Source organism: Callorhinus ursinus, unplaced genomic scaffold (genome assembly GCF_003265705.2).
Source record: "Callorhinus ursinus isolate GAN/ISIS: 27379988/994484 unplaced genomic scaffold, GSC_fseal_2.0 scaffold42, whole genome shotgun sequence".
Classification (NCBI taxonomy): domain Eukaryota; kingdom Metazoa; phylum Chordata; class Mammalia; order Carnivora; family Otariidae; genus Callorhinus; species Callorhinus ursinus.
Window position 1 is genome coordinate 3,441,247 of NW_027397104.1, and position 22,794 is coordinate 3,464,040.

Genomic DNA, 22,794 nt, shown 5'->3' on the forward strand with positions numbered 1-22,794 from the left:
AAAGTGAAACCAAAGGAATTGCCTCACTTTACATAAATGTTTCTTTTTCAAAATAAGTATTATTTTCTAAAATATTTTTCCAAGGATAAAAAAATAGAGTAAGAGATTGGAGTCATTATGTTGGAATTATCTGTGATGGAGATCTACCCTGTAGGTTCTCAAGTACTATTAGACTCAAGGTCCTCCAAATATTTGGTAATATTTCCTTTGGTATCTTGAAATTCTTAGATAATATAATCTACTCATACAGATGAAAAAATAAATATAATGTCTAATACATATGAAAAAACTGTTATAAAATATAGCAATATTTATTTCAATATTTAAATCCTTGGGCCTAAAGACTTAATGGGAGTTACAAGAAGAGAAGCTATTCCATTTAAAATGAAGGCAGAGGTGTAGCGGACACTAGAATAAAACGTGTGGTTAAATAATTATAGAGAAGACTTATTTGTATAAGTAAAATAGGGAAGTAGCCTTGATTGAAGCAAAAATAACATGACAAGTACTAGGTGGCGACAATGAATATGCTATTGTTGAGAATGAGCTGGCTCTTTTCAAGGAAGATGTAATAATCTATGTTGTGTCATGGGATGGGATAGTGGAAGAATCTCAGAAATCACACACCTATCTCACCGCATATTGGAGCAAATATTTAGATTCTAAGACCTTTGTGATATTGGAGACCATGTCCTTGAAGAGTTGATGGGAAATAGAGAAAGATTTGAAAAAAAAGCAGCAGTATTTAAGAGGCTAGAGAGAAACTGTGTGCAGAACTTTGGGAACAGTATCAGATAAGACTGAAAGCCAACAGGAAATCCCCAAATAAATCATTTCAATATGTAATATTCACAATATAGATTTACCATTTTGCTGCAAATTTTTTTAAATTATAGAGAATGGCAATACAATATTTTAAAAACTAGCCTTTATGAAATTCATTGACATCTCTACATTTCATTTGTCTCTATTAATTTAATAATGTACGGTTTGAAATCTAGAAAAAGGAGTCTCAAGTCTCCCTTTGAACATTTGCTTTGGTTTCATTGTTTTTCTAGTAATCTACCACTGCAGTGAAACTCTTTTAAACTAAATACTTAGTTGGAAATGCTATAAATACTTTAGCTCTTTCCAAGAAGTGGGTATGCAAATCCCAACTATGTCCCCAACTTTTTCATAATTAGACTGATTAAACTGTTTTGGCTTCGAAGTCCTATTATTCTTTTAAATCCATCTTTCTGTTTATTTCTTCCCATTTAACTTTTCCTGCAAATGTTGGCTAGTATTCCACTGGTTTCGAATGTATTAATCTCCCAGTCAGGTATTGCGAATTCAATCCTATCTTTACACCTAGTCAACTAATTGCATCAGATGAAAGCAAAATTTCCAAACCAGCGCTTCTAAGCAGTTTTCCCTTAGGGAGGAGATGGGAGAATTCTTTTCCGGAGTAGGCGGAGCAGGAACGCAGACGCAGACCTCTAACAAGTCGCTCGAAGCTCCGCCCCTCACGCACTCCACGCCCCTCTGTCGTACACGCCGTCTCCGGAGCGGGCGTCGGACGTCGGACGTCGAGCGGAAGTGGTGTAAGGCGGCCGCCGGAGGTGCGTTTCGTGTGTTGCGCGACTGGGCCTAAGAGTGGACTGGTTTGTTCGCCCGTGAAGATATCGCTATGTCGATCGAAATCGAGTCCTCGGAGTGAGTCCTGCGGTGGCGGAAGTTCGCGAAGGGGCGGGGAGGTGAAGGGTGTGGAGTGGAAGATGCTCAGGGGGAGGCGTCTGAGAGCCTAGGGAGTGGAGGGCTTTTTCTTACCTACAAAGAAGCTTCTTGGATCTGGCTACGTCGGAGGCGGGCCCACTAGAAAGTCGCGGACGAGAAGCCCAAAGCCCCATGGGAGACTGCACGGGGCTAGGAGGAAGGATAGGCTTTGAAGATCTGAGTACTAGCCATCGCTGACTCCTGGCGCGTTCTATGACTGATCAAATTGCCCATCCATTCTGGACTCCAGTCTAATTACCTGCACAAGGGAGCTTGGATTCTAAGCTTCCTTCTCTTCCCGCTCCCCCTGTAACAGTGTGATTCGTTTCCTCTATGCTTATATGGCCCCTTTGCGTTTCTTTGCCCAGCACTTACTTACCCAGTATTGTAGCTGTTTCTCTGCCCACCCTACTGGCCTGTGTAGGCGCCTAGGAGCTCCTTTTCTGTATAGTCCCAGTGCTTAGCGGACCGTAGAGCCTCAATTACTGCCGTTGGAATGAATGATTAGCTGTTTTATCAAGCGGTATCTGGCGCTGAATTTTGATTGGTCAGAGAGTTCTCTGTAGCTACAAAGGAGAGACAGAATCTGAAGATTGGGCCAGAAGAATGATCGACGTGGGGGGGAGGCGGACTAATGACTGAAGACGGTCTTTAGTGAACTTTTTTAGGACTCCACCGTCTACCTTGCCCTTGCCTATACATAATAATTAAACCAGCAGACATAACATTTGTGTCTTGAGTGCAAGTAAGGGAGAGAACTTGTCTTGACCTGCCACAGGAAGAAGGGAGGTTTATTCATTCAACAAATATTGAAGTCTACCATGTACTGTTCTAGACGCTGGGGATGCAGTAGTTAACAAAACACAAAAATCCTTCCCTTTATAAAATGTACATTGTGATTGGGGAGGGCCCACACAACAGACAAAAACAATAAGTAAAATATGAGACTTAACGGATGGTAGTAAGTGTTGTGGAGAAAAAGCAAAGAAGAGTGATAGTGCTGGCAACTAAGACAGCTAAGTCAGGGCAGGAGTTGGAAAGTATTCCGTGCTTTGGGGTCTAAATAAGAGCAGACACCAACCATTCTCCCATCCTTGGGCTGCTGCATGCTTGTTCGTTCGTTTGTTTTTAAGATTTTATTTTTAAGTAATCTCTACACCCAGTGTGGGGCTTAAGCCCACAACCCTGAGATAAGAGCCTCACACTCTGCTGACTGAACCAGTGAGGCACCCCTGCATGTTTTTAATATCAGTAATAGCTACTATTTAGTGAGTATTTTCTATGCCAGTCATGCTATAAGCAGTATAAGTCAACCCTACAGGGTAGGTATTTTTCTTAACAGATGAGGAAACAGGCACAGAGATGTTAACTGACTTGCCTAAGGTCACAGTAAGTGACAGAACTCTGATTCAAATCCCAGCTTATCTCCAAAGCTTTTAGGTCTTTATGTATTACAGTTGACCCCTAAATAACATGGGTTTGAACTGCGCAGATCTCCTTATCTGAGCATATTTTTATCGTACAGTACTGTAAGTGTACCCTTCCTTATGATTTTCTTTTCTCTAGCTTGCTTTATTGTTAGGACACAGTTTATAATACCTATAACATACAGAATATATGTTAATCGACTCTTTATGTTATCAGTAAGGCTTCTGTCAACAGCAGGCTATTAACTTTTAAGATTTTGGGGAATCAAAAGTTAAACACAGATTCTTGACTGCAGCGGGTCAGTGCCCCTAATCCATGTTCAAGAGTCAACTGTACATTGAGTTGGAGGAAAGTAAATTTTGATTTGAAGTGTGTCAAATACGAGATTTTTAGAGGGAGGGTGCCTTTTTTGGGAGTGCAAATGGAAGTATCCTAAGAAAGATAGTAGGTACTAGAATAGCAGGGCTCTAAACCTGAGTATCTCTCAAAGGGGCCATGAGAGAAAAGACTACTTAATGCAAGAAGCAGTAATCAGTTTCCTTCTGTAGGAGTTTTTAAGAAGAGGGTGTTTGCTTTCCTGTCAGGGATGTGTGCTCAAGAGCCACATTGTCAGTTTGAGCCTTCATTTTTCCATTTATCTCTGTTACTTGGTCAAATCCTTATCTGTAGAATGGACATAATAGTAATACCTCATAGGATTGTTTTGAGGAATAAATGAATCGATATGCCTAAAATACTTAAAACTACCTGGTATATAGTAAGTACATAATAAACAATAAATATTGTTCATTTCTTTATGTTTATTATTTCTCTCTGATAGAGGGAATCAGCTAAAGTCCAATCTGTAATTCCTTCCAGCCAGGACAGTCTGACCCTCTATACTCCTGCTGTCTGTAGAAATACAGTATGAGGGGCGCCTGGGTGGCTCAGTGGATTAAGCGTTCGACCGTTGATTTTGGCTCAGATCACGATCTCAGGGTTGTGGGATTAACCCCACAACGGGCTCCATGCTGGGTGTGGAGCCTACTTAAGATTTTCTCTATTTGTCCCTCTTCTGCCTCCCCTCTTTAAACAGGAAAAAAAAAAAAAAAGAAATACAGTGTGAGCCACATATGTACTTCTAAGGAAAGAAGGAAAACAGTGTATTACAACATTGTACAGTGCAGTTTTATAGTCTGTATGAACAGATTCTTCACCACATTCCTTACTAAGCCCAAGATCAAGAAGCTTTAACTATAACTATATTTAACTATAAATAACTTAAAAGTTTTGTCACATGTTGAAAGTGGTTCTTCTCTCAATATTTGGAAATTATCTGGCTCTTTTCCCTTGGGAAAGTGAATCCACAATGTTTTTATTTCACTTGTCCTGAAAATTTGGTAATAAAGGCAGTGGGTAGGTGTTACTTTGTTTCACTTTTACATACAGTATAGTTCTACTTATTGTTTAACAAATCCCCATTAAGAAAATCTCAATTCATATTTTTTTTATTGTTTAAAAGAATAGACCAAATCATCCTATAAGCATTTCGAGTATATTGTGTCAATGGCTGGACTAGGTTTAAATATTTCACAAAAGTGTACAACAGTAGGGGCGCCTTGGTGGCTCAGTCGGGTAAGCTCAAGTCATGAGCTCAGGATTGTGAGATCAAGCCCTGGGTCCATTCTCTCCCTCTCCCTCTGCCCCTCCCCGCCATGTGCTCACACACACTCTCTCTCTCTCTCTAATAAGTCTTTTTTTTTTTTTTTTTAAGATTTTACTTATTTATTTGACAGAGACACAGTGAGAGAGGGAACACAAGCAGGGGGAGTGGGAGAGGGAGAGGGAGAAGCAGGCCCCCTGCCGAGCAGGGAGCCCGATGCGGGGCTCGATCCCAGAACCCTGGGATCATGACCTGAGCCGAAGGCAGATGCTTAATGACTGAGCCACCCAGGTGCCCCAATAAATAAGTGTTTTAAAAAAGTATTCAACAATATAATCATACATTATGCCAAGTTAATAAGAAACTTGGCATAATAAAAAGATCTTAGGCCTTGGAAGTAAGAGAGTCACTGTAGTACCAACTCCTTTTCTAGCTGACTGTGAGACACTGGGCAAATTATTTCCCCTTTCTAAACCCCAGTTCTTGAATTTTGAGGTGAAGGTTGGACTAGATGATCCTCAGAGTCCCTTGTACCTCGAGATTCTGTGATTTTTGGAAAGTTTTACTTACATGATAACAGGAAAGCAAAGAGGAAAGGAGGATGGCTGAATAGAAGAAATAAGCTAGGGGGGCTTTATTTTGTGGACTCTTTTGGTGTGTGAGGATTCCTGAACTAAATGAGTTGCTTTCTTTTTTCAGCGTGATCCGTCTTATCATGCAGTACCTAAAGGAGAACAGTTTACATCGGGCACTAGCAACTTTACAGGAAGAGACTACGGTATCTCTGAATACGGTGGACAGCATTGAGAGTTTTGTAGCTGACATTAATAGTGGCCATTGGGATACTGTTTTACAGGCTATACAGTCTCTGAAATTGCCAGACAAAACCCTCATTGATCTCTATGAACAGGTAAGAGTGGAGGTGATGCTGATCCCCTTCATTTGGTTTATTGAGGGCCCCCTCACTGGGAAGCATCAGTGAGCATTCCTTGAAGCACTCTGGGACTGTAACAGCCCTTAAAACTTATACTGTCAAGGCTTGAGTACTACTTTGTATGTTTGTTTGTTTGTTTGTTTGAAAAGCCAAGATTTTCCTAAATTAAAATTATTTTTTAAGTGATCATTAAATAAACTGTTCTGATACCAAGTAGTGTATTACAATTCAGTTCTGGCACTAACCACCCAGAGTTAGTGCAGGCCCTGCAAGCTAAAGGCTCAGCCCTTCACAAGATTCCCTTTACTTCAGACACAAGCTGCACTTTTTTGGGGTCTCAGGCCACCCACACTTCTGACCAAGTGGCTGCATATCTGGGTCCCCATGACCCCTCTAGAATTGATAATTCACTAGAATGAATCACAGAACTCAGGAAAGTGCTGTATTTATGATTACAGTTATATTATCAAGAATACAGATCAGGACCAGCCAAATGAAGAGACACATAAAGGTGAGGTCTCGGAGGGTCCTGAGTGGAGAGCTTCTAATGTTCTCTCCCTGTGGAATCAGAGTGTCTCACCTGGCTTATTAATGTGTTTACCAACTAGGAAGCTCCATTGGGGTTTTTATTGGGGTTTCATTCAATCTTCAGCTCCCCAGCACTCCTTGGGGGTTGGGCTGGCTCAAAACCTCACCCCTATAATGTGGTTGGTCTTTCTGGCAACCAGCCCTTTCCATGAGCTGTCTTCATAGCACAAACTCATATGTGATGTAGGGGGCTCATTAATAATGAAGATATTTCGATCATTAGGAAAATTCCAAGGTTTTTAGAAGCTCCGTGCCAGGAAACCAGGACAAAGATCATATAAATTAGTTATTATACACTTGTATAATAACAGAATGGGCTTTCTGGAAATAGGAATGTAGTGTTGTTAAAATAAAAATAGGATAGTTTGTTTATTTACAATCCACATGAGTTCAGTAATCCCTAAAGAAAATTTCGTTAATTGGAGAAAGGTTTCTCTGGAGCCCTTGGAAATATTCTCATCTTTAGTTTTTTCAGTTTCTGAAACAGGAAGCCAGAGAGGAGAGGAGATGGGTAGATAAAAATGAAAGAAGTTGAAAGACTGGGGTGGCTCAGTTGCTTAAGCGTCCGACTTCAGCTCAGGTCATGATCTCAGGGTTGTGAGATTAAGTCCTGTGTCAGGCTCCGCCACTCAGCGGGGAATCTGCATCTGCCCCTCCCCCCCTCGTGCTCCCTCCCTCTCTTATAAATAAATAAGATCTTAAAAAAAAAAAAAAAAGAAAGATTGAAGTTACCGTTTATAATTGCTTCATTTATCCACCTGAAAATGCTAGGGAAAAGAGAAAGGAATATTTCCTAATATTGGAAATCATGTTGGGAGGCCATTTCTGAGTCAGAAATTGTACTGAAAGAGTACTAAGAGAATGCATTGAAACAGACATTTTCTTTCAATTTTCCAGGTTGTTCTGGAATTGATAGAGCTGCGTGAATTGGGAGCGGCCAGATCACTCCTGAGACAGACTGACCCCATGATCATGTTAAAACAAACACAGCCAGAGCGGTATATTCATTTGGAGAACCTCTTGGCCAGGTCTTATTTTGATCCTCGTGAGGTATGACAAGAAACTCTTGTTAACTTTAAAAAAAAAAATGCAACAATGGAATCTGTTTTTTACCATTTTATTGGATACTGATTTTGATTTAATTGTTGAGAATGATACTTTACTGTTTATTTGTGTTGATTGGAGTTTACATATGCTAAAGAGAATAATCTTGTTCAGTTTTCTGAATATTTGAAGGTCTTCCCTCCCCTACACATTTCATTTTAGAGGGTTGTATGTTGATTAGTAAAGAAGCAAAAAATTTATTCTCATATAATTTCCACATTAGCCCAAGTACTTATTTGACCCTGAAGTGCTGCCTGACTGCTAGCATATTTACTGTGCATTTGTGTCCCTTGGCCCAACAAGTGCAGTTTTCTCTCAACGTTTTTAGTTCTTAGAAAGCTCATGCTTTTGTCTCAGCCAGTTATGCTTACTGGTAGAGTGTGGTGACTGATACTCTTTTCTTCTTCTCAAACCTTATGATATGTTTCATTGTTTCATTGTTTCTCACCCAGCCTTTTACTAAAGAGGAAGAAGAATTTAATAGGTCCTAGAGAGTGGAAAGTTAGGGTAAACTCACAGAAACCATGAGGATAAAGGAAAGAAGTTTAGATTACCATAACAGGATTCAAGTTAGAGGTGGTGAAGAACTTCTGGGCTGGGAGTCGTTGGACTGAAGTAAATTACCAAAGAATTACTAAAAGAATCCTCAGCTCTGCAGATTTTTCAAAAAACTGGAAAAACAACTCTGGCTTTGATGTGGTTTACTTGGTAGGACCCTTTCAGAAATAACTGTGGATTGGCTGACCTCAAGTCTCTCCCAACTCATACTTTTGAAATGCAAGTGGGGAGAGTTGAGAATTGTCTTAACTAATTAATATAATTAATCCCTTCTTTAACCGGGTAGTTTCTTTTTATAAATTTTTTAAATGTTTCTGCTTGGGATACCTGAGTGGTTCAGTCGGTTAAGTGTCTGCCTTCAGCTCAGGTCATGATCCCAGAGTCCTGGGATCAAGTTCTGCATCGGGCTCCTTGCTCAGCAGGGAACCTGCTTCTCCCTCTCCCTCTTTGCCTGCAGCTCTCCCTGCTTGTGCAGGCTCTCTCTCTCTCTGTCGAATAGATAAATAAAATCTTAAAAAAAAAATGTTTCTGCTTGATGATTATTGTTGTTTTTAAGTAAGCACACTCATATCCTTCTCCTTTTTCAGGCATACCCAGATGGAAGTAGCAAAGAGAAGAGAAGAGCAGCAATTGCCCAGGCCTTAGCTGGGGAAGTCAGTGTGGTGCCTCCATCTCGTCTCATGGCATTGCTGGGGCAGGTAATTAAAGTCTATGGAACTGAAATTACCCTGAACTCCTGGTACTGTTTCCTATATATAAAATATATGTACAGGCTAAAGAAATCAGACATCCTTAGAATTAGGGACTACCTGTAGAGCTGCTTGTACCAATACCTGTGCCATGCCACCCTCATTTTTCCTGGGAGAAGCAATACAGATTAGTGGTTAATAGCATAAGCTCTAGACTTAGTTAGAAGTAGGATGATCGTAGAATTTATTATCCCATTTGGGATGGCTTAAGGGTACTGTTGATCATTGTGCAGGACACTGTCAAAGGCAAATTGGAATAAATGTTTACCATAGTTAGAATCCAGGATCTCTCACTTACCAACTAATGTGGTCTTTGGCACATTACCTAACTTTTCTGGACCTTTTTTTTTTTAAGTAATCTTTACACTCAATGTGGGGCTCATAGTCCCGACCCTGATCACATTAAAAACTCAAAAATTGATAGGAAAAATAGTAAAAATACAATAGATAAATGGGCAAAGAACATAAATGAAAATAAGAGTTGGCAAATGATCTAGCCTAGGACCATCAGTCTCCAAAATCCATGATTTTTCCACTCCCCATAATGCAGTCATAAACACTGTTGAAGTTGCAACTTTTTGGGAAAACGGTCTGGCAGTGTCTATCAAGAGCCTTAACCATTCATATTCTTTTTTGGATTCAATGATTTTTCTTCTAGGAATCTATTCTCAGTGAGTATTATCCCTTAAATAGAAAAAGCCTTACGTTCAGAAGTGTTTATTGTGGCATAATTTAACCGTGTAAAAAATTGGTAGTGTGACTGTCCATTAATATATCAATTAAACTTAAAACATTCACCACGTAGGGTATATTTTACAGCCATCGAACTGATAGTTATGTCATTGCATGATCTGAGGATAGGTGAAAACAATATAAAATTTTATATAGAATATTATTACAGATATGTTAATAAACACGTAAGGGGGAAAACACTAGAAAGTATACATAAAATGCTAACCAACAGTGGCTCTATTTGGATGTTGGGACTATGGGAGATTTTTGTTTTCCAAATTTTGTTTATAATAAAAGTCAAACCTCTAAGAAAATAGATATGGAAATACGGACCTGTTGGCTCTCAGAGTTCCCTTGCACCCTGGGATCAGCCTGTGTTCCTAAGACACAGAGTTGCACAGATTATGTTGTCTTTGGAGGGCCAAAGGTGTGTGGGTGTGGATGTTAACCTGGTCCTTTCGGGCTGGGCTTTAAGCAGTCAGGACTAGATCTTCGAAACAGCCAAGCAGGTTAGTGTGCGTTTCTTTGCTGACAGGCACTGAAGTGGCAGCAGCACCAGGGATTGCTTCCTCCCGGCATGACCATAGATTTGTTCCGAGGCAAAGCGGCTGTCAAAGATGTGGAAGAAGAAAAGTTTCCTACACAGCTGAGCAGGCATATTAAGGTAGGATCCTTAGATACTCAGCCATTTGCTCATCATTTGTTGAGGACTCTGCTTGCTCAGCCAGGCCATGTGCCAGGAGCTGACAACATTCAGGGTTGCTGCTGGTGACCACTGGGCTCCTCCTGGGGTCTGGCAGTGGCACACCTCGGGTGTATATCGATAAATTTGGCAGCTGGCCCATCCTCTGCCCTTGCACTTCCTCCCAGGAGGCCTTCATTTGGAAGAATGGTTAGCTCTTTGGGTATGCCTGGAACTAACTGTGAACTTTCTGTGTATTCGTCCTGTTCATCATTGCTGCTTTTGCCTGTTACATGTCTGGCAAAGTACCAGGCATGAATTGTAAAGCAGGCTTGTGTGGTGGTCGAGGAAAATAATTTTATCATCTCATGGCTGGTTCTTGTTTTGTTTGTTTGTTTATTATTTTAATCTGAGACTTTTCTAGGACAAAGCACCATCACGAAATTGCTGTAATTCCTAGAATTTCAAGCCTATTTGCTACTTCAGCATCTCCTTTCTATTAGTTTCTCTCTGGGTTTGTGCTGTTACTGAATTTATAGATTTTGAAATATTTCATATTCCTCAAATCTTGGACCTTTGGCTTAGAGCTTTGAATTTATCTTTTCTGGATTATGTGTTCTGATTCGCATGTAAAGATATTTCTGAGTAGTACTGTTCTATTTACCTGGCTGAAGCCTTTGTGACAGAGAGAAATCCATTATAATTATGCTGCTGGGCTAAGATTTTCTTTTATAAAGACTTTCCTTTTCTGGCATTTAAAACGAAATTCACAATAGAGCTTTTCTCTGTTCTCATTTGTCTAATGTTCTGTAGTTTTCCTCTATTGGGAACATCGTTGCTGGTAAATGCTCAGGATACATCTAGGCAAATAGTCTGTCAGCTCTAATTCTAGAGTCAGTCAGCCAAATGTTACCACTTGATTAAATGAAGGTCATGAAAAGAAACCGGTTGGAAAATTTGTTTACAAAGCAGTATAGGAAAACAGACATTTATTTTGAAAAAATGAATTGTCCCTTAGATATACAACATATTGTCTCATACTGACTGTGAAAGTCATACTGATAGTGGCTGCTTCAGGTAAAAACTTACTGAGTATTTTAATAGGATTATTTGTTCCAAGTCCTTTCACATTGCTTTGGGAATACCAACTTCACGTTAAAAAAACCTAGTTTAAACTGAGAGCCCAGACTTAAAACTGTCAGAGAAAATATATCCATTGTCTCTGTCCAGATATAGAAATACCCCTCCAATACTCCATAATATAGGCTAGCTATGCCTTTGTGCTAGGGCAGAATTTCTCAAAAGGTTAAAATGGAAATTGTTTTAAGGTCAGTAGATAAAAATGCATCTGTTTCATTGTTTCATTTGAAACAGTTTGGTCAGAAATCACATGTGGAGTGTGCTCGATTTTCTCCAGATGGTCAGTATTTGGTCACTGGGTCTGTTGATGGATTCATTGAAGTCTGGAACTTTACGACTGGAAAAATCAGGAAGGTAAAGTATTTAAAATAGATTAACTTTTCTAATGGGAGAATTATCTATTTTTTGTTTTTAAATTACCTGTTATTTTTACAATATAAATTTATTATTTATTTATTTATTTATTATTTTTTAAAGATTTTATTTATTTATTTGACAGAGAGAGACAGTGAGAGCAGGAACATAAGCAGGGGGAGTTGGGAGAGGAGAAGCAGGCCTCCTGCTGAGCAGGGAGCCTGATGTGGGACTCGATCCCAGGACCCTGGGATCATGACCTGAGCCGAAGGCAGACGCTTAACGACTGAGCCACCCAGACGCCCTATAAATTTATTTTTTAAATGAATAATATATACATCTGATACAACATTTTTTTTAAGATAATATTTGAGAGAGGGCTAGCTCGAACATGAGCAGGGGGAGGAGCAGAGAGGAAGGGAAAGGGAGAAGCATACTCCCTGCTGAGCGCAGAGCCAGACACAGGGCTCCATCCCAGGACACTTGAGATCTTGACCTGAGCCGAAGTCAGACACTTAACCGACTGAGCCCCCCAGGTGCCCCTATCTGATACAACATTTTATAAAACAGAGAAGTTATTCAGGAGCAAGAGCAAGAGTCTTGCTCCTATCCTTGTCCCTCAGCTGGTCAGTTCTCTTCCTTGGTCCAGCCAGGGTCATCAGTTTCTTATGTAACCTTCCTGGAATTTCTAGGTATACGTAAGCAATTACTTACTGTTTCTAATCTAACGTAATTGTAGTACTAATTGTTTCTCTAATTATGAATGAAGTTGAATATCTTTTTATATGTGAAAAGCCACTGATATTTCCTGTTCTGTGAAGTCTTCCTATCCTTTGTCTGTTTTTCTTTTGGATTCTTACTGATTTTTAGGAATAGGTTGAGGAAATCAATCTTTGTAATGTATTGCAAATATTTTTCAGTTTTGACTGTTATCTTTTGACTTTGCTCATCATTTTGTTTTATAGACTTAATTTTTTTGTATCATTATATTTATCCATCTTTTTCTTCTACAACTTCTAGTGCTTTCATGTTTCATTTTATGTTTAATTTTTGATCCATTGGAATTTGTTTAGGGGGGTGAAGTTGGTGTAGATCCAACTTTTTTTCCTAAATAGGTATTTATTGACTATCCACTGATTTAAAATATAATCTTTATCATAGAATACTAACTTCCATTCCATGGGTAGTGAATTCATGAGTGGTTTTCATTTTCTGCTTCATATATTTCCTTATAGTTTGCTTTTTTTTTTCCTAAACCATGATGCAGTCTTACTTTGTAATTAGTAAAAGATGAAGATACTTTGTTCTGAATAGTAATGGATGATAAAAGAAACGTCACAAGTCGATTAGTCAATATATGGCTTTAGGAAAATTAGCTGACAATTTGGAAAAGACATTGGTTTTTCACATCATACCCTAAAATAAATTCAGATACATTAAAAATGTACAATGTGGAATTGTAGGGGAATTTTGCGTAGAAAAAAGATCAGTAAGCAAAAGATGTAGGGTGTTACCTTGGAATTTTTTAGAGTATTAATTTGAAGTGTACAAAATTACTTATTCCCAGCACTAGCAGTTGTTCATTAGGAACACGTGTACATGGCACTAGTATTTGCTTTAGAAATTTAGAGTAGGCACAATCCGTTATTCTGCTTTTAGTGAGTTTGTAGAGATCTGGCATAACTGGGGGTTTTGTGTTATTTTGGTAACTGCTTATCTTTGTTTCCTTTAGGATCTTAAATACCAGGCCCAGGATAACTTTATGATGATGGATGATGCTGTCCTCTGCATGTGTTTCAGCAGAGATACAGAAATGTTAGCAACCGGGGCCCAAGATGGAAAAATCAAGGTATTTATTAGTGGCACAGACCTTTATATGTAGACATTTTGATACTTCTGCAATGAGGTAGTGTTCCACATGTGATAGCTTAATAGCAGTAACTGTTTGTTGAGCATCAACTTTATGCTAATTTACTTTTTCTTGTTTAATCCTAATAACTCTGCCTTGGGAGGGTAAATAATCAGCTTAAGGTCACACAGTTGGTAACTTTTAGATTGGGACTTCAATTCAGATCTGCTCCTCATGCCCTTCTGCTATACCACCCTGGCTCCCCTTATATGATGTGTTGTACTTTGGGTTTTTTTTTTTAGGGAATGGGATGGTCTGCTGTTGACTAGCTGTGGTTTGTATTTAATTGCTGGTAAAACACCCTGGGCTAGATAAAATACAGAAAATTCTCTGCTAAGTGAACTTTGAGTCTGAATTTTTGTTTTAATAATTTACAAGGAAAGAGGTTTAAGTTTCAGAGGATTCAGTTATTGCACTACGTGAAGCAGCCATATTCAACTATTAGCATGCATTTTTAATGCTGTTTTTAGTACACTATTGAGCATTGCATCTTGCTTGGCTTTGCAGGCTAGAGTGGGACTCTATTTACAAGTTTTTACTATTTTTTTTTTTTATATATAAAGGTATGGAAGATTCAGAGTGGACAGTGTTTAAGGAGATTTGAACGGGCACACAGTAAAGGTGTCACCTGTCTAAGCTTTTCTAAGGATAGTAGTCAGATCCTTAGTGCCTCTTTTGACCAGACAATTCGGTAAGTAAGAGTCCCCAAACTCCCTCAGTTGGGTTTGCTATAATGAAGCACTGGAGGGAGGTACTCGTGATTCCTTATGCTTTCACCAAGATGGTGTTATATGAAGAGTGTATGTGAGACCTTGTTATTATTTTGTTCATTTGAGTCCACCCAGAAGAGATATTAGAAAGGGATTATAGCAGTGTTTCATGTTTCTCAAAGTGTGATTTTTGACCCACCTGCAGCAGAAGCACCATAGAGGACATATTACAAATATAGCCAAGACCTAGAAGTCTGTCCCTGAACAGAAGCCTATGGTATTATTGGCATATTTTCTTCCAGTCTTTTTTTTTTTTTTTTTTAAGATTTTATTTATTTATTTGAGAGAGACACAGCGAGAGAGGGAACACAAGCAGAGGGTGTGGGGGAGGGAGAAGCAGGCTTCCCGCGGAGCAGGGAGCCCGACGTGGGGCTCGATCCCAGGGCCCTGGGATCACGACCTGAGCCAAAGGCAGACGCTTAACTACTGAGCCACCCAGGTGCCCCTTCTTCCAGTCTTTGTGCCAAGCTTTTGTTTTTGTTTTGTTTGGCATAATGAAAATTTTACTACATACATAATTGCATAGTCCTCTTTTTTCATCTGATATTATAACTTGAGCTTCTGTAATTCATTGAAAGATTTTTTTTTTTAAAGATTTTATTTATTTATTTGACAGAGATACAGCGAGAGAGGGAACACAAGCAGGGGGAGAGGGAGAAGCAGGCTCTCTGCTAAGCAGGGAGCCTGATGGGGGCTCAGTCCCAGGACTCTGGGATCATGACCTGAGCCGAAGGCATACGCTTAACGACTGAGCCACCCAGGCGCCCCTCATTGAAAGAATATTTGGGGGCGCCTGGGTGGCTCAGTTGGTTAAGCGACTGCCTTCAGCTCAGGTCATGATCTTGGAGTCCCTGGATCGAGTCCCGCATCGGGCTCCCTGCTCGACAGGGTGTCTGCTTCTCCCTTGACCCTCCCCCCTCTCATGTGCTCTCTCTCTCTCGTTCTCTCTCTCTCTCAAATAAATAAATAAAGTCTTTAAAAAAAAAAGAAAGAATATTTGGTCCCAATTGCAGTCTAGGGCGCCTGGGTGGCTCAGATGGTTAAGCATCTGCCTTCTGCTTGGGTCATGATCCCAGGGTCCTGGGATCGAGTCCCGCTTCGGGCTCCCTGCTCCTTGGGAGCCTACTTCTCCCTCTGCTTCTCTCTCTCTGTCTCTCTGTCTCTCATGAATAAATAAAATCTTTAAAATTTTTTTTTATTCCATAAACTTTTTTTTTTTTTAAAGATTTTATTTCTGAGAGAATGAGCGAGAGAGAGAACACACAAGTGGGTAGGAAAGGCAGAGTGAAAGGGAGAAGCAGACTCCCACTGAGCAGGGTTCCTGATGTGGGACTCCATCCCAGGACCCTGGTTTCACGACCTCAAGGCAGACACTTAACTGACTGAGCCACCCGGGCACCCTGCATTCTATAGAATATTAATTGTAAATTTCTTTTTGTGATAGAATTCATGGTTTAAAATCTGGGAAAACATTGAAGGAATTTCGTGGCCATTCCTCCTTTGTTAATGAAGCAACTTTTACACAAGATGGACATTATATTATTAGTGCATCCTCTGATGGCACTGTAAAGGTTAAGTATTTGCTACTGGTCTATTTTGGGGTTTCTATTTTTGTCCTTTGAAGAGTTTTCAGTGGTGATAATAGTGATGATTGTGGTGGAGTAAACTTTACTAGCTGTTTTAGCTGTAAATGAGAGTCTGAGACAGTAGTAATATTCTTTGGTGGATCCCTACTGAAGGACCTCCAGTTTCAAACTTACATAATCAAAATAGACTTTATCATGTGTAGGAAAAGAGGAAGGGTGTGGAGGCCTATATTAAGTCACACTCCATTTATAGTCGTTAAAGTCTATCTTGATAAAGGTTTGGTTCACCCAGAATAGTCAAGTTTACAAAGGGCTTAGTGGCCAGATAAATAGATCTTTTTTTTATTGCACAGTCTCACCCGACCCCTGACCCCCCAACATTTAGGGGGCCTTCCCAACAGCATTTGTAGAGGGGCAGGAGAGGTGTAGAGCATAACTAAGCCCTTTCTCAAATACTCATTTACTGTCCTCAGCTCTCAGCTGCAAATAGTGGATCTTCAGCACCTTAAGAGGTCTGGTTATTTTAATAGCAGGCCTCATTTCCTAAAAGAGATGAGCAATCCAAATAGAAAATTGCTGGAGATCTTTGAGACAATCCCATTTACATTCTGGACCTGCTTTTATTTAATTTTTTTTAAAAGATTTTATTTATTTATTCATGAGAGACAGAGAAAGGGAGGCAGAGGGGGAAGATGGCTCCCCACAGAGCAGGAAGCCCGATGTAGGACTTGATCCCAGGACCCGGGGATCACGAGTAGAGCCGAAAGCAGCTGCCTAACCGACTGAGCCACCCAGGCGCCCTGGACCTGCTTTTAACGACTGAGCCACCCAGGCACCCCTTCTGGACCTGCTTTTAAATTGCCTTATGTATGTGTGTAGTTTGTGGCAGAAGACCTAAGCATTTTAACACAAATGCCTAAAAGACCCCCCCCCATCTGAAATTGCTTGTTCTGGCTTGGGAATTGAACCAGGAACCTGAGGGTAGGAAAGTCTTCCTCAGGATGGTTGGGGAGGTACACAGAGCTCTTAGTACTTTAGTCATGGGATTTGCCCTCTTTGTGCTTTGTGTATGGGCCTTACAAACTTGTAAAATGCCAGTGGGAGGTTGCCTGTCTATCCCTCTTTGTTTTGTGGTCTTTTCCTTTAGTTCTTCAGTGAGTCAGGTAAAGCATCTCACTGACTTTTTGGACAGAAAACACTGGGAGCCTTAGAACTCTTTACTGAAAAGTTCATTTCTCTCCTGAAGGCAGTTGGGCTTTAGAGAACAGATTGGGGCAGATGATACCAGTATAAATTAGGAAAATAAACACTGGGGAATTAGTGGGGCAGTTATTTCCTCCTGTTTATAGGTATTCAACATCTGTTTTGTGCTAAGCTCTGTTGAAAGCACAAAGGAGACAACACAGTCCGTGCCTTTGAGGCTTTTGTGTCTGTATACCTAAAGTGAATGGTGTCCAGACAATGCCATTCAAGATTTGGTCCATTTTTCTCCAAGCACATCTCAGATTTCAATAACTGTGATGTGTGATTTAACCCCAGCAGGTCATAATAGCCCAGAAGGGCAAGGTGAAAAGCATTAGGATGGGGACTATTACCAGAAGAGATGTTGGGCTGGGAGAGGTAATACACGTGTCCAAGAGAGACTTCTACTTCATGGATCCTCATGTGTGTCAATACTGTCGCTTCTTTTCAGTGGTTCAAGCTGTACTGGAATCATTTGTGGAGCTTTTTTAAAAATGGACGTGTCTATGCCCCACCCCAGAGCTATCAAATCAGAATCTCAGGATAGAGTCCTAAGCATATAATTCTAAAAAGCCCATGTTTTATTTTGATATCCAGATAAGGGTAGCTTTCTGGTTGACAGTAGCAGTGTTGATGTGTGGCAAATTTTGAACATACATAGCTCATTAGGAAAATTTTTTAAGAAAAGATCATAGCCTTGTGACTTTTGTTGATACCAGTTAATCAGCAGACATGGTAAGTGCTTACTATGTACATGGCAAAGCTAGGTATTTGACAGGACTAAAAATCAAGAAGCTTTTTTTTCTGTCAGTTTTGTTTGTTTTTAGTTACCAAATTTTCATTTTTTTATTTTTTTATTTTTTATTTTATTTTATTTATTTTTTTTTTTAAAGATTTTATTTATTTATTTGACAGAGATAGAGAGAGAGCACAAGTAGGCAGAGAGGCAGGCAGAGGGAGAGGGAGAAGCAGGCTCTCCACCGAGCAGGGAGCCCGATGCGGGACTCGATCCAGGGACTCCAGGATCATGACCTGAGCCGAAGGCAGTTGCTTAACCAACTGAGCCACCCAGGCACCCCAAATTTTCATTTTTTTAATCCCCAAACTTTATAAATTCTTACACCCCAAAAATGTTAATGCCTTAAATTTTTGTGTTATAGATCTGGAATATGAAGACCACAGAATGTTCAAATACCTTTAAATCCCTGGGCAGCACTGCGGGGACAGATATCACTGTCAACAGTGTGATCCTGCTTCCTAAAAATCCAGAGCACTTTGTGGTGTGTAACAGATCAAATACAGTGGTCATCATGAACATGCAGGGGCAGGTGAGTGCTCAGAAAGTGCCTTTGCACAGATCCTGTGGGCCATTCCTAAATCATGCCTCGGTTCTGGCCCTTCCAATAATCAAATATGGGTTCATCACTCCAAAAACCGTACATAGTTGACCCCAAAACAATACAGGGGTTGGGGCACCAACCCCCTGGACAGTAATCTGCCTATTACTTTTGACTCCCCCCAAAACTTAACTACTAATGGCCTACTGTTGACTGGAGGCCTTACCGATAACATAAACAATTAACATGTATTTTGTATATTGTATGTATTGTGTATGCTGTATTTTTTTTTTTTTTAAGATTTTATTTGATAGAGACACAGTGAGAGAGGGAACACAAGCGGGGGGGTGGGAGAGGGAAAAGCAGGCTTCCCACCGAGCGGAGAGCCCAATGCGGGGCTTGATCCCAGGACCCTGGGAGGGATCATGACCTGAGCCAAAGGCAGACGCTTAACGGCTGAGCCACCCAGGCACTCCTATATACTGTATTCTTACCATAAAGTAAGCTTAGAAAAAAGATGTTATTAAGAAAATCGTAAGGAAGAGAAAATACATTTACAGTACCATACTGTATTTTTTTAAAAATCCATGGAGTGTTGGATCAGTTAGAAGAGCATGCGACTCTTGATTTCAGAGTTTGAGCCCCACACTGGGTGTAGAGATTACTAAAAAAAAATAAACATTAAATTAAAAAAATCTGTATATAAGTGGACATGGGCAGCTCAAACCTCTGTTGTTAATAACACTCCCTGTCTGAGTAAGGGAGCTACAGTATGTGGATTACTCAGTACATCTAGTTACCACACGATCTGAGGTAGAACTCGAGTCATAGGAGAAGGGCAACAGTGTCTTCATGATACGTATTTGTAATCAGGGCACTTTTGTAGCACCAGGGACATTAGGAGTGTCAAGATTAAGGTCTCAAGCCCTGGGAATGTGTTGTGGTGCTACTGAAATGTTGGCTTGGGCCCTTGGGGATTCTGCTGAGCATGGAGAAGAGCCAGGGGCTGGTGTTTGGAACCATCTCTCCATCCCATTAGCTCTTATCACTGATAGATTTGTAGTTTAGAACCCATGGTTGAGGGGCATCTGGCTGGCTCAGCTGGAAGAGCTTGCAGCTCTTGATCTTGGGCCTGTGAGTTCAAGCTCCAGGTTGGGTGTAGAGATTAAATAGAGACAGAGATAGACTGACTGAACTAACTAAACTAACTTACAAACAAAGAGCACATGGTTGAGATGGCTGGTCTGCACTATTTCCTGGGTCCCTGAATAACAGCTGTAGTTGCCCACTTCCTAATTTTCTGCTGGTACATCATATGTAACCATAGTACAATTATCAAAAACCAGTAAATTGACATTGATACAATACTGTTAATTCAAATACAAACCTTATTTGGGTTTCATTAGTCTTTACATGCGTTCATTTTGAGGCGACAAGTTCCATGAATTTTTGTAACTACCACCGCAATCAGGATACAGAACTGTTTTCATTATCCCCAGAGGAACTTGCTCATGTTACACCTTTATAGTCAAACCTTCCCCCCACCCATCCCTAGCCCCTAACAACCACTGATCTGCTTTCTATTATTGTCATTTTGAGAATGTTGTAAAAATAGAATCATATGGTATGTAACCTTTTAACCTCGTGAGATTGCTTTCACTCAGCTTGATTTACGATGATGTGGTGTGTAAAATAGAGCAGGCAAGGTCTTGGAGACAGAGTTCCATCTTGCATGAGGAAAGCATCCCATTCTGTTAGAGGAAACGGTGGAGTATAAGTCCACAGAGCATTGAGAACTGGTAGTATATTGATTTAGAAATTGTTTGGGTGGTAATGATTTTGCTTCAGGGGAAAATGACAGTAGACTAAAGAGCAGGGTTGGTAACTTGGGATATATGATTAAGTTTAGATAGCTTACCCCGTGGAATATTTCCCAGGCAAGAGGAGTTAGCACATGGTGAGTGTAATTGGTGATCTAATTATAAATGTCAGTAAACCAAAATGCAGACTTAACAATGTAAAGATGTTAGTTAAAACTGCTGCTTTGGAACTGCTGCTAATGCAGATATTTTGTTTTTGTCTTCGGGTATGGTATGATTTAGATTGTCAGGAGCTTCAGCTCTGGTAAGAGGGAAGGTGGTGATTTTGTTTGCTGCGCCCTGTCTCCCCGCGGTGAGTGGATCTACTGTGTCGGGGAGGACTTTGTGCTCTACTGTTTTAGCACAGTCACTGGCAAACTGGAGAGAACTTTGACAGTGAGTATTACTGACTTGAGGCCATCTCAAGAAATTTAATACTTGTCTTTCTGAACTCTGAAGTATGAACCTTTTCCAGACTGCTGTGTGAAGCTTGGTATATAAAAAATTTATTGTATCACTAAATTGTATCACTAAATAAAATAAAGGGCCCATAAGTAATGGTATGGAATTACCTCCTCTCTCAGGAAAGGTCATCCTTCAGTGAGCCCTCAGCTTCAAGTGAATAGAATGGGTGGACATAAGAAAGGGAACATGCCTGTCTAGCTAGCTAGATTAGCCATATCCTCCCTGCTGGGATCAGAGAGTGACAGATACATCTTATTTCTTGTTATGCCACAGTGTGATAGGAGTTAGATAGTCTTCCTCCATCTTCTGGTTGTGTCATTTGGAATATGTGGCCTCCAAGATCTCGGGAGGAGAAAAACTAGCTGAGGGCTACACTGGATGTTTTTGAGACTCAATCTGGAAGTGGCTTATGTTACTTTGTTCCTCATTCTTTTTTGTTTGGAATTCAGTCACATGGTTGACTAAATGCCAGGGGGACAGGGAAAATGTAGTTTTCTGTGGTCCAGAAGGAGAAGTGGTATGAACATATAAAAAATTATATACATACCCATGTTAGAAAATCATCTCTTGGTCTCACATGATTCTTGAGTGAGCTTTTGATGCACCTGCCCTGTCAGGCGTCCATACAGATCTCAGGGGTGCCTAGCTGAGGGGTCTGGAAAATACAAGTTCACTGAGTTGATGGAATCATTTGGTCTTAGCCACTGTCTTGGCCTAGAATTTACAAAATAGTGATGGTGAGTAGGATCAGCTCTAATGCAAAAGTGATTTGGGACAAAGCATTATTCACACATTATGAAAAACAGTACAAAAAATGTGAACTAGCAGAGTGATAGCCTCATTTGTTTTTGTTTTGTTTAGTCCTCTTCAAGGCTGCCTTAGGTTCAGTTTCTTTGGTGAGAAGTAGAAGCTTCACTCTTCTCCCACTCAGCTCTGGAAGCCTCTTCGGGGTGATTTTTATAGACCTATATCCTCTAACCCAGTACTTTACTTTTCCCAGGTTCACGAGAAGGATGTGATTGGTATTGCACATCACCCCCATCAGAATCTGATTGCTACCTACAGTGAGGATGGACTCCTAAAGCTCTGGAAACCCTAATTTCCACTTTTCTTTTAAAACTTGCTTGAGAGCATGTACTTAAGTGAAGACATATTCATGTATTGTTTTTTTTTTTTTAAGGCTACCTTTTCTAAACAATTGTGTGAATTAGGAACAAGAATAATTTTGTGAAAATTCAATTCATGTTTAAGTAGCAGTTACCCTTTTATATATATTTTTAGGGTATTCATTTATCTGTTTCTAACTGGGGCAGTCATCACTTAATGTTTTCAGTAATCTACCTGAAGAGTGAAATACTGCTTTCTAGAAGAAAACTGTACTCCTTTGATTTGAAATAGTGATGAAAATGTACCTCCTGCAGTAAAACTTGTGAATAAGTAACTATCCCATATTCAGTAGCTCTTTGCTGGTCCGTTTTTTTAAGATGTTAATAAACTTTACCCTTTTCGGAGGCTTTGTTTTTAAATAAGTGCTCACCTAGTTAACATATTTATTTAGAATCTAGTGGGAGGGTGGGACAAAGCATTATTAATCCCAGCACAGCGGGAAGTCTGTTCCTATTTAGCAAGACAGATCGAATGTACAAAGGTTGGGTGTTGCACAGGGTCCTCCTTTCATTGCCCTCACCGTCCACTCACTCTTCCTGGCTGTGCTTTCTCATGTGTTCTAGCCAACTCCAGGGACTGTCATCTCCATCTTCTGGGCAGAACTAGTTGCAGGATCCATTATGAGAATTCAGTTTTGGCATTGAAAATGTGCTATTGTTCTGAAGGAAAAGGACCTGAGATTTAGAGAAGTCTTTTTTTGCTATGTGCATCCTTACCAGTTAAAAAAAAGCCAGCAAAACTCTTGAAAATACTTTGCACATGGGTGTCTTTTATGTTTCAACCAAAGATGTAT

At 40.1% G+C, this 22,794-nt stretch overlaps 1 protein-coding gene and 1 long non-coding RNA gene across 2 annotated transcripts in view; one reads left to right on the plus strand and one right to left on the minus strand.

Moving 5' to 3' along the window:
• Nucleotides 1-21,836, minus strand: part of LOC141370684 (uncharacterized) — a 44,273-nt gene extending 22,437 nt beyond the window's left edge. Inside the window, exons 1-3 of the long non-coding RNA XR_012374941.1 lie at nt 21,382-21,836; nt 20,144-20,261; nt 2,135-2,321 (exon numbers count right to left, since the gene is read on the minus strand). This is a non-coding gene — a long non-coding RNA (uncharacterized lncRNA). The remainder of the gene's footprint in view (nt 1-2,134; nt 2,322-20,143; nt 20,262-21,381) is intronic.
• SMU1 (SMU1 DNA replication regulator and spliceosomal factor) lies at nt 1,542-22,345 on the plus strand. Its single transcript, XM_025852815.2, has 12 exons — nt 1,542-1,695; nt 5,525-5,735; nt 7,245-7,397; nt 8,597-8,707; nt 10,026-10,154; nt 11,547-11,666; nt 13,399-13,515; nt 14,139-14,266; nt 15,790-15,916; nt 18,334-18,501; nt 20,613-20,765; nt 21,835-22,345. Exons 1-12 carry the CDS (start codon nt 1,670-1,672, stop codon nt 21,931-21,933), a joined length of 1,542 nt encoding a protein of 513 aa, XP_025708600.1. The 5' UTR covers nt 1,542-1,669; the 3' UTR covers nt 21,934-22,345.
• Nucleotides 22,346-22,794: the final 449 nt, after the last annotated feature.